This window comes from Salmo salar, chromosome 12 (genome assembly GCF_965601325.2).
Source record: "Salmo salar chromosome 12, fSalSal1, whole genome shotgun sequence".
Classification (NCBI taxonomy): domain Eukaryota; kingdom Metazoa; phylum Chordata; class Actinopteri; order Salmoniformes; family Salmonidae; genus Salmo; species Salmo salar.
This window is the reverse complement of record NC_138302.1, coordinates 35,598,033-35,609,713: the sequence shown is the minus strand read 5'-3', so window position 1 is coordinate 35,609,713 and position 11,681 is coordinate 35,598,033. Positions and strand designations below refer to the sequence as shown.

Genomic DNA, 11,681 nt, shown 5'->3' with positions numbered 1-11,681 from the left:
ATTTATATCCCTTAATTACGTTATTTTACTTTTACGTTTGTGTGTATCAAATCAAATTGTATTTGTCACATGCGCCGAATACAAAAGGGGTAGACCTTACAGTAAAATTCTTACTTACAAGCCCTTAACAAAGAATGCAGTTTTGAGAAAAATAAGTGTTAAGTAAAAAATACAAATAAAAACAATATTTAAAATAGCGAGGCTATATACAATGGGTACCGGTACAGAGTCAGGTTAGTCGAGGTAATTGAGGTAATATGTACATGTAGGTAGAGTTAAAGTGACTATGCATAGATAATAAACAGAGAGTAGCAGCAGTGTAAAAGAGGGGGTGGGGGGAACAATGCAAATAGTCTTGGTAGCCATTTGATTAGCTGTTCAGGAGTCTTATGGCTTGGGGGTAGAAGTTGTTAAGAAGCCTTTTGGACCTAGACTTGGCGCTCCGGTACCACTTGCCGTGCGGTAGCAGAGAGAACGGTCTATGACTAGGGTGGCTGGAGTCTTTGGCAATTTTTAGATCCTTCCTCTGACACCGCCTGGTATAGAGGTCCTGGATGGCAGAAAGCTTGACCCCAGTGATGTACTGGGCTGTACGCACCACCCTCTGTAGTGCCTTGCGGTCAGAGGCCGAGCAGTTGCCATACCAGCCAGTGATGCAACCAGTCAGGATGCTCTCGATGGTGCAGCTGTAAAACGTTTTGAGGATCGGAGGACCCATGCCAAATCTTTTCAGTCACCTAAGGGGGAATAGGCTTTGTCTGCCCTCTTCACGACTGTCTTGGTGTGTCTGGACTAGAGGTCGACCAATTAATTGGAATGGCCGATTAATTAGGGCCGATTTCAAGTTTTCATAACAATCGGTAATTGGTATTTTTGGCCACCGATTTGCCGATTTTTTTTATTTTTATTTTTACACCTTTATTTAACTAGGCAAGTCAGATTAAGAACACATTCTTATTTTCAATGACGGCCTAGGAACGGGGGTTAACTGCCTTGTTCAGGGGGGATTCGGGGATTCGTTTTTGCAACCTTCTGGTTACTAGTCCAACGCTCTAACCACCTGCCTTACATTGCACTCCACGAGGAGACTGCATGGTAGGCTGACAACCTGTTACGCGAGGGCAGCAAGAAGCCAAGGTAAGTTGCTAGCTAGCATTAAACTTATCTTATAAAAAACTATCAATCAACATAATCACTAGTTAACTACACATGGTTGATGATATTACTAGTTTATCTAACGTGTCCTGCGTTGCATTTAATCGATGTGGTGCCTGTTAATTTCTCATCGAATCACAGCCTACTTCGACAAACGGATGATGATTTAACAAGCGCATTTGCAAAAAAAAAAAAATCACTGTTGTTGCACCAATGTACCTAACCATAAACATCAATGCCTTTCTTTAAAATCAATACACAAGTATATATTTTTAAGCCTGCATATTTAGTTTATTGCCTGCTAACATGAAATTGTGTCACTGCTCTTGTGTTCATTGCCTGGCTCGTTGCGAACTAATTTGCCAGAATTGTACGTAATTATGACATACCATTGAAGGTTGTGCAATGTAACAGGAATATTTAGACTTAGGGATGCCACCCGTTAGATTAAATACGGACCGGTTCCGTATTTCACTGAAATTATATTTTTGTTTGTTTTCGAGATGATAGTTTCCGGATTCGACCATATTAATGACCAAAGGCTCGTATTTCTGTGTGTTTATTGTATTATAATTAAGTCAAAAAACATCCAATAGTCAAAGGTATATGGAATACAAATCGTATGGAGAGAAATAGTCATATAATTCCTATAATAACTACAACCTAAAACTTCTTACCTGGGAATATTGAAGACTCATGTTAAAAGGAACCACCAGCTTTCATATGTTCCCATGTTCTGAGCAAGGCACTTAAACGTTAGCTTTCTTACATGGGAAATATTGCACTTTTACTTTCTTCTCCAACACTTTGTTTTTGCATTATTTAAACCAAATTGAACATGTTTCATTATTTATTTGAGGCTAAATTGATTTTATTTATGTATTATATTAAGTTAAAATAAGTGTTCATTCAGTATTGTTGTAATTGTCATTATTGCAAATAAATAAAAAAATTAATCGGCCGATTAATCGGTATCGGATATTTTTGGGTTCTCCAATAATCGGTATCGGTGTTGAAAATCATAATCGGTCGACCTCTAGTCTGCACCATGATAGTTTGTTGGTGATGTGGACACCAAGGAACTTGAAGCTTTCAACCTGCTCCACTACAGCCCCGTCGATGAGAATGGGGGCGTGCTCGGTCCTCCTTTTCCTGTAGTCCACGATCATCTCCTTTGTCTTGATCACGCTGAGGGAGAGGTTGTTATCCAGGCACCACACGGCCAGGACTCTGACCTCCTCCCTATAGGCTGTCTCATCTCATCGTTGAATTTTTATTTACACGTTGTGTGTATTGTTGTGAATTGTTAGATATTACTGCACTGTTGGAGCTAGAATCACAAGCATTTCGCTACACCCACAATAACATCTGCATGTGACCAATAAAATGTGATTTGATGATTTATTGCCAAATTGTTTTATGACAACTACACTCAGCAAAAAAAGAAACGTCCCTTTTTCAGGACCCTGTCTTTCAAAGATAATTCGTAAAATCCAAATAACTTCACAGATCTTCATTATAAAGGGTTTAAACACGGTTTCCCATGCTTGTTCAATGAACCATAAACAATTAATGAACATGCACCTATGGAACGGTCGTTAAGACACTAACAGCTTCAGACGGTAGGCAATTAAGGCCACAGTTATGAAAACTTAGGACACTAAAGAGGCCTTTCTACTGACTCTGAAAAACACCAAAAGAAAGATGTCCAGGGTCCCTGCTCATCTGCATGAACGTGCCTTAGGCATGCTGCAAGGAGGCATGAGGACTGCAGATGTGGCCAGGGCAATAAATTGCAATTTCCATACTGTGAGACGCCTAAGACAGCGCTACAGGGAGACAGGACGGACAGCTGATCGTCCTCGCAGTGGCAGACCATGTGTAACAACACCAGTATAGGATCGGTACATCCGAACATCACACCTGCGGGACAGGTACAGGATGGCAACAACAACTGCCCGAGTTACACCAGGAATGCACAATCCCTCCATCAGTGCTCAGACTGTCCGCAATAGGCTGAGAGAAGCTGGACTGAAGGCTTGTAGGCCTGTTGTAAGGCAGGTCCTCACCAGACATCACCGGCAACAACGTCGCCTGGACCAGACAGGACTGGCAAAAAGTGCTCTTCACTGACGAGTCGCGGTTTTGTCTCACCAGGGGTGATGGTCGGATTCGCGTTTATCGTCGAAGTAATGAGCGTTACACCGAGGCCTGTACTCTGGAGCGGGATCGATTTGGAGGTGGAGGGTCCGTCATGGTCTGGGGCGATGTGTCACAGCATCATCGGACTGAGCTTGTTGTCCTTGCAGGCAATCTCACCGCTGTGCGTTACAGGGAAGACATCCCTCATGTGGTACCCTTCCTGCAGGCTCATCCTGACATGACCCTCCAGCATGACAATGCCACCAGACATACTGCTCGTTCTGTGTGTGATTTCCTGCAAGACAGGAATGTCAGTGTTCTGCCATGGCCAGCGAAGAGCCCGGATCTCAATCCCATTGAGCACGTCTGGGACCTGTTGGATCGGAGGGTTAGGGCTAGGGCCATTCCCCCCAGAAATGTCAAGGGGACTTGCAGGTGCCTTGGTGGAAGAGTGGGGTAACATCTCACAGCATGAACTGGCAAATCTGGTGCAGTCAATGAGGAGGAGATGAACTGCAGTACTTAATGCAGCTGGTGGCCACACCAGATACTGACTGTTACTTTTGACCCCACCTTTGTTCGGGGACAAATTATTCAATTTCTGTTAGTCACATGTCTATGGAACTTGTTCAGTTTATGTCTCAGTTGTTGAATCTTATGTTCATATAAATATTTACACATGTTAAGTTTGCTGAAAATAAACGCAGTTGACGTTTCTTTTTTTGCTTTGTTTAGTACAGAAATATAAATATCCCATAATGTACATGAAATACATAACACCTTTATGTTCCCAAATGTGATGTATATACGCGACGATTGAAAAAAAAGTAGGATCCTGAAATATATAGCAAATGTTAGGCTACATATATTTAGTCACAAAACATTAGACAAATAATTGTCGAAAGAAAATGTATCACAAGCATCCAAAAGTAAGTGGTCATTGTATTGTATTTCCTGCATAGTAGGATATCACAAGACAAAGAGTAGCCTAAACTGTTCAATGTGATCATTTTTATAACCATAGCCTAGTACTACAATTGACTCTGGTCTGTCTCACACTAAATTGTATTTGCAACAAAATAATGTAATAAACATGAAATTCTCCATTATTACTGTATGTATACAGACAGATATCCTACCATACATTTATCCTTTTTTATAATAGAAGCATCTCTACCACTGTGAGTCAGTGTTGTAGACGTTTGCCACAATGTAGCCCTGCCTACCTGTGAGAAAATGCACTCCTTTGACTTCAGTCATCCTCATCACTTTTCTTATCCGCTATTGCTGTGTTTCCCTATCCCTCTCTGACTTCAGACTGTTTTGGCTGTGCTGGCCGCTTCTATAGCTTGGGCTGCTCTGGGTACTCTCTGGTCTTTTGAGGATGTCACTCCCTTTATTCTTTTCATCGTCCAGGGGCAAGTAATGCTCACTGGCATCTGAGTACTGGTCATCGGCATCGGAGTAATGGTCATCGGCATTGGAGTGATCACCATCATCTGAATAACGCCCAATATCCACCCTCCCCCGCCCTGCTTCGTCATGGCCTTCATCCTTATCTTCTTTTTTTGACTTGAATTCATCTTTCTCAGCCTCCTGCTCTCCCTCCCGTTCTTGGTCAGCAAAGCTGTCTTCATAATCGTCTGGGTAGTCATCCTGGAAGACCGTGTTGTAAATAGCCGGTGTATCTGTCTCATCCTTTTCACTGAGAAAACAAAATGAATAAACACTTAACACAAAAAATATCAACTCTTATACCATGGCATTGTTTAATACTCGTTTCGGATTGACTTGAAGGGCATTCTAGAGCGTGCATTATTTCAGCACAGTAGAATTCAATAGCTTTAGTTCATTCTTACATGTTTGAGCTGCCTTTGAAAGCAAAAGTCAAACTGAAAACATTATTGGCATTATTGAATTCGATTTTTATAATAGCAAGCTAATGGTGTGTTCGTAAATTAAATCTGGAGTGCCAGAGTGCGCTCTGGGCGTTCGTAAATTCAGAGCGTTTCGCTCTCGGAGCGCACACTGGACGCTCTGGCCAAGGAGAAGCCTTGATCCAAGCATTCTGACCTCACAACCGCAGTCAAGCACCCAAGCTAACTGCTAGCTACTTCCAGACACAAATGAGAGATCACCTCACTCTGACCATTTTACTTGCCCTAGCAGAGCTGGTTAGGCTGTTTTCATGTTATCCAGATCGTTGGTGACTGTAACTGTACTGCTGGCAACAATTTAATCCTGATATTTTTACTGACACCAGGGCCATATTCAACGGGTATTGAACGATCGCAAATTCATCAGTTATTCTGCGCTAAGACTGATGGTTTGACTAGCTAAACTAGCAAGTATGTTTGACTAATGATTTTGACTAATGAAGTATGTTTACAAAATGTATAATTCACTGTCATTGAGCCAGAAGTCTACCTTTGTTTTGGGTCACTGGAGGAGGTGGTCCAGCATGCAGATTCTTGTCCACCTGGCTGCTGGGACTTGGGCACCTTGCCACTGACAAAGTCCTCACTCACTCCACAGCCTCGCAGGGTGTCTGTGTAGCGCTTCTCTGCAGCGTGTTTGGCATTCATCTGTCAACAGACAGAAGGGAAAAATAGCATACATCATGACCAGTGATGGGAAAATAGTCAGTCATACATTTATTATTCATGCAATATACACTACCATTCAAAAGAATGGGGTCACTTAGAAATGTCCTTGTTTTTGAAATACATTTTTTTGTCCATTAATATAACATCAAATTGACTGATGTTTTGCGGGTACTATTTAATGAAGCTGCCAGTTGAGGACTTCAGACGTCAGAGTGTCTAGTTTGAGAAACAAATGTCCTTGTCCTCTTGCTCAGTTGTGCACCGGGGCCTCCCACTCCTCTTTCTAGTTTTATAGCTTCTTTAAATCAGCACACCAGTTTTCAGCTGTGCTAACATAATTGCAAAAGGGTTTTCTAATGATCAATTAGCCTTTTAAAATGATAAACTTGGATTATGGTTTCCAGCTACAATAGTCATTTACAAAATGAACAATGTCTACACTATTTCTGATCAATTTGATGTTATTTTAATGGACAAAAAAAAAATGCTTTTCTTTCAAAATCAAGGACATTTCTAAGTGACCCCAAACTTTTGGACAGTAGTGTATATTTATTGTGTGAATGAGTAGTATGAGATGTGGAAAGGATGCCTCTTATAACTACTGAAATGCAACCCATGTCATGTCACTCCACGACTCACACGCGTGTGTGTGTGTGGGCCGTTTCAGGCTCACCTGTGCGACCTGCTCCAACAGCAGAGGCCTCCCCTTCACTCTCTCCTGGATCTCCCTCATCTCCTCCTGGTACTCCTTCCTCCGTTGAAAGTCCTGCTTTCTGTTTGAAACACACAGACAACCTCTCACCCCTGTGATCCCACAACCCTCAGCACTGAAATAACCCTCAACCCTGACCTGTTCAACAAAAACATCACTTTTACAACCGCGGCTTACTGTTACTGATATGGAAATCATAGTCACAATTGAGAGGCAATGTTCAGTTCAGTCTTTAGGTTTGCAATTCCACTCATCATTTTCATATGAAAAGATCCAGACACAACAGATTGATAAACTGTTCGGGGGGGTGGGGTTTGGGGGGGGGGGCTGTGGAGTGGGTGTTCATACTGCTCTCAGGTTGGGTGAGTTTCTGGGTTGTTACAAGTATAATTGTAATGTTATGGATTTCTATATGGGTTACCTGAACTGCTTGAGCTTGGACTGGTTGGTCTGGGAGAGGGGCACGTGGGCATCATTGGCTTGGGCACACTTAGAGACCACCTTTGCTAGCTTCTTCTCTCTCTGCTTCTGTCTCTCACTCCAGCTCTCCTCCTCTTCCTCCGCCTTCTTTCTCTGCTCAAGCACCTTTCTACTCAAGGAGACAAGGCAGTCATCGATGACAGGAAGGCATTGGTGGAGGAAGGACTTTGTCAAAAGGGAAAATGAAGGCCAAGGGCACTAGAAGTAGGACTAGGGGGGTAATGTCAGAGGTTGGGCATTTTGTTGTTTTGGAGCTGGGAGTATATAGGAAGTCCACAGGATTCAACAGACAAGGGTTTCAACTTTCAGGCCATAACTATTCCTAAAAAGAGCAACTAAAAGGTCTTCTGAAGCTCTGACTAGCTTGTCTAAAAAGGAGACGCCCCTTGCTATTCTATGTGGGTAGTACCTTACGGCCTCTTGGCGTTTTTTGCTGGCATCGGTGACTTTGGCAGGCAGCTGTTCCAGACTGCCTGAGAGGGAGGAGCAGAGGCTAGAGTTGTGTGAGCGGACGAGCCCAGCTGTGCTGACGTAAGGCCAGCGCTTGGCCCGGGGACTCATCTGCTCCTTCTCGATCTCGGCCAGGATGCGTTCGCGGTGCGAGGGGATCTGTGACGTCCGGAGCTGGAACGGCTCACACGTTGTCAAAGGCTTCACGTCGCGCCGGCTCTCCAGCTGCTTCTTAAACCTCCTGTAGCTGGCGTCGAAGTCGGGCACCTCCGGGTTTATCTTAGGCCTGTAAGGGGCCCTGTTGTCATCCTCGGATCCAGCGGTGTCCCCCCTGGCTCCATCCTTAGCATGCTCCCTTTTGCTAATGTGGCGTGCCAGCATGTTGGATGGCATGGAGGAGCTGTGGAGCAGCTCCTGGGCCCGCATCTGCATCTTGATGGCACGGTACAGCTGCTCCTCCTTCAGTTGCTCGCCCGTAGCCGCCTCGTACACCGTCTTGGGCACGGGCTTGGCCCTGAACGCTCGGACTCTCTCCTGGCTGATTGGCTGGAGGTTGCGGAGCTGCTCCTCTCTCTGCTCCCTCTTGAGACGTTCGCGCTCCAGGAAACTGAAGGGCCGCTGGGTGGAGCACAGACACTGCTGCTCTCGCTCGTGCATGGCCCGCCGCGCCTCGTCGCGTTCGTGGAGCTCCTCGTAGAGGGGCAGGCGGACATGGACGGGCACGGAGCTGGCACGGAATTTGTGCTGGCACTCTGTCAGCTCCTCCAGCTGCTTCCGCAAGGCCGCGTTCTCCAGCTCGATCTCTGACCGCGTCTTCACACCTTTCTGGCGTTTCTGGTTCTCCCGCAGCGTCATGTGGAACGGCTTGGGGACGGTCACTCTGGGTTTCGAAGGCTCGTGTTTGACATCTTTGCACCCTTGCTTCTGGTCCTTACCCTTGATGCCTTTCTTGTGGCCCCCAATGAGGCTCTGGAGGGAGGATGTGGACGGGTGGCGCTGGCGAGGCAACAGCTTGAAGTCCTGCCACATGTTCTTGATGTGCTCTTTGGGGGAGGACTGCAGACCCTTCTCCACGTTGTTGTCTACAGCACCTTCCTCGTCAGATGTGTCCGACAGCCCAGAGCCCCTCCTCAGCTCCAGAGCCGAGTGGGCCTTCCTCAGACGCCTCACGGGCATGGGGCTGATCTTCAAGTACGATCTGGTGAGCGAAAAAAGATTTTACACCATTAGAATATGAATTGACTGAGTACAGTACACCCACCAGGAACAGAAATCATGTACCCTACCAACTTCAGCGTATTATCTTGATGGTTAATCAAGAAAAACAACAAATTCCAAGCAAGAGCAACAACACACCCGTGTGCCTGTGCCCCCTGCACGTTTTCCGAGGGTGGTGCGCCTTTGAGCTCCAGCTTCTTGCGGTACATGCCCTCTAGCTCGGCCATGGTGCGGAGGTGGGCCCTCTTCAGCTCCTCCAGCTTGCGGTAGTACTCCTCGTTGGAGAAGTAGAACTCACGCAGGTCGATGTGGTCCCCCGTCACTCGGTAGTCTTTGATCATCAGGAGGCTGCCCTTCCCGGGGGCATCCCCATCACCGTAGTCAGTCCCCGAGCCGTCATACTGCAGCTGAAAAGTCAAAGAACGTCATGGGGAAATGAAGCAATAAAAAACCTTTACATTGTGCACGGACTGTAGAAAACGTGTCTGTGGAATCCATTCCATACAAATAAGAAATGTAGCCTACAAAGGACATTATTGGTCAAATGCAAAATCGACTTTGTCTCGGGCCGTAACAACACCCGTGCCAACATATCCTCCAAACACCGGCTTCTCTGGCATTATCACTTAAGTAAGCTATGGAAGCAACGGGTATCTTGGATAGGATTGTGGCTGCAGGAAGAAAAAGCCTTTCAACTGTATTTCTATGACTTTAAGATACATCTTAAAGGGGAAGCCCCATATGTGTTAATATGCCAAATGTATGGAAGTGTATCATCATGTAAGAGTAGTACTGATGACTGGACATATTGTAGATGGTTAAAGCATAAGGCCTAATATGAATTGTGTAGAGTAGAGCATAATATGAGATGGCTACTTGATGCCTAAGCTCATTATCCCCAGCTCTGTGGGTTTGAATGACCTATCCATATGGTCACGCACGGAAGGTGGGTGATAATGGAAGGAGAGTGTGTTCAACTGTCACACTAGCTGTTCTGCCTCCAACCTTCTCAATCTTCTTTTCTTCAGATGATGAATGGATGAGATCCGATCATACATTTACAAAATATTAAGAAAAGAAGTCTAAAGCTTGGACAAGCAATTCTAAAGAGTATCCTACTGATCACGTTACAAGCCAGATCAAAATGAATGTACTTTCTAAATAAAAAACTATTTGGAGATGCCCAGATGTAGGGCAAATCCTTGTCCAGTGAGGAAAATAAAATGGGATTTGAAATAATGTTGTCCAAAGGTAATTAAGCAATAAGGATTACTGGCACTGTGACGTCAGTGTAATCTAGTAAAGGAGGGAAGCCAAAAATAGGCCAGTAACAAATTATGCAGGTCAAATCCTCTCCCACACAGGCAGGTTGACCTGAACAGTCAAATCTCTGTAGTAACACTTGAGAACAACATGCATTTTATGAGAATCCACCGACATAAGTAAATGCTTGATCTGAATTTCCCAATCTTCAACATGAGTCTGATATGAAAGATAATTCAAGGCATATCCACTTAAATTTACATCACTATCCAGTGTCATAGGCTTGTATAGGCTATACATTAGGCCTACTTACATCAACTTAGATGTTTGGTAGCAATGTGTGATCAATATGTTTTATGACTAAGCCATCTAGCAGATCAATGAGGGAGGAGAATTAGCCTATTATGGAATGAGGAAACATGAATAATACAATTAAAAAACGTATGCAACCGGTGTGCAACGTACCAGCTATGTGCAACTGGTGTTCCATTTCTCTTCTGATCAACATAATGAATGAGGGTATAACGTTGATGGATTGGTTAGTCGGATGAATGGCATTTTGGCAAGTGTCGGATTGTGCTCCAGTCCTCTTTCCACCCGTATGATGGATTTCATCCAATCATTGCAGAATATTTCTTGATCGCTTAGCTCAGCTTTCAAATACAAAACTCATCAGCCGATATCTTACCTCTTTTTCGTAGTCTCGATTGTCAATATGACCAGCTACTGACGAATATGGAAGGGCTCGCTGCCTTTCATACAACGCCAACGGAGCCTTGGTGTGTGCGTCTACCGGCGTTTTCAAACAGGAAGTAACCAGGACGTTGGCGCGATGGGCATTCGCCATTGTTTCCCCTGTTCTTGCTGTCTTTGTCAAAGTTGAATCTAATAGACGCTGCAACTACTTGGGAAAAGCACAGCAGATGCTCTCCAGAGCACCAGCATCGTGTGGTTGTAAAGGATATGACTAGCTGTTTCAGGAAGTGAATCGTTTTTTTTCTTTTTTTTCTTGAAAACTGTTAATCGCAAATTTTTTAGCATTTAGATCCTAACAGCTTTTTTGTTGGCATAGTATTTAATTGTCTTAAAATAAAGTTAATTATATATAATATAGTATATAATATAGTATATAGTATAGTATATATAATATATAATATAGTTATATATATTCTATAGTTTATTTTTGCAAGGTATGAAAATATTGTTTGTACATTTACATTTGTGAATATGACATTTGGCCAAAAGAATAAGGAAATTCATTAATAAAATTGTTTCAACGTATTTCTATCGTAAGTAAAGAATCCAAGCAGTACATCTCTCCATAATAGTGCAAAATCTTCATAAATGTGTTCAATTATAAATCTACTCTTGCCACAGATTCATTACATGAATACAGTGCCAAAAAAGATGCAACACGTGTCTGGGTGGTCATTCCAAAATATTTTTTTTTTTACTTCCTCATATAGAAGTTGGCAGGATAATATTTATGAATAATTTAAAAGAAACTTCCTTCATTTTGTTAATAAGTAGGTGTGTGTGTGGCAACATCCAAACCTTTTTTTTCCAGTGGTAGAAAAAGTACCCAATCGTCATACTTGAGTAAAAGTAAAGATACCTTAATAGAAAATGACTCAAGTAAAAATGAAAGTCACCTA

At 43.6% G+C, this 11,681-nt stretch overlaps 1 protein-coding gene across 1 annotated transcript; it reads right to left on the bottom strand.

Annotated features, from left to right (window-relative positions):
* Window positions 1-4,010: 4,010 nt before the first annotated feature.
* Window positions 4,011-10,986, bottom strand: fam161a (FAM161 centrosomal protein A). The gene is made up of 7 exons (XM_014131339.3): window positions 10,715-10,986; window positions 8,902-9,170; window positions 7,505-8,743; window positions 7,037-7,204; window positions 6,577-6,676; window positions 5,725-5,882; window positions 4,011-5,002 (listed from the first exon to the last, which is right to left on the bottom strand). Exons 1-7 carry the CDS (start codon window positions 10,871-10,873, stop codon window positions 4,579-4,581), a joined length of 2,517 nt encoding a protein of 838 aa, XP_013986814.1. The 5' UTR covers window positions 10,874-10,986; the 3' UTR covers window positions 4,011-4,578.
* Between the last annotated feature and the right edge of the window lie 695 nt (window positions 10,987-11,681).

Bases quoted from the DNA above. Each gene is read 5' to 3' on its own strand.
- fam161a (XM_014131339.3), bottom strand. From the start codon at position 10,873: ATGGCGAATGCCCATCGCGCCAACGTCCTGGTTACTTCCTGTTTGAAA. The intron at 8,744-8,901 runs GTGTGTTGTTGC...TTCGCTCACCAG, and splicing joins CAGGGGGCACAGGCACACGG to ATCGTACTTGAAGATCAGCC. The intron at 7,205-7,504 runs GTACTACCCACA...CTCCTTGAGTAG, and splicing joins AAACGCCAAGAGGCCGTAAG to AAAGGTGCTTGAGCAGAGAA.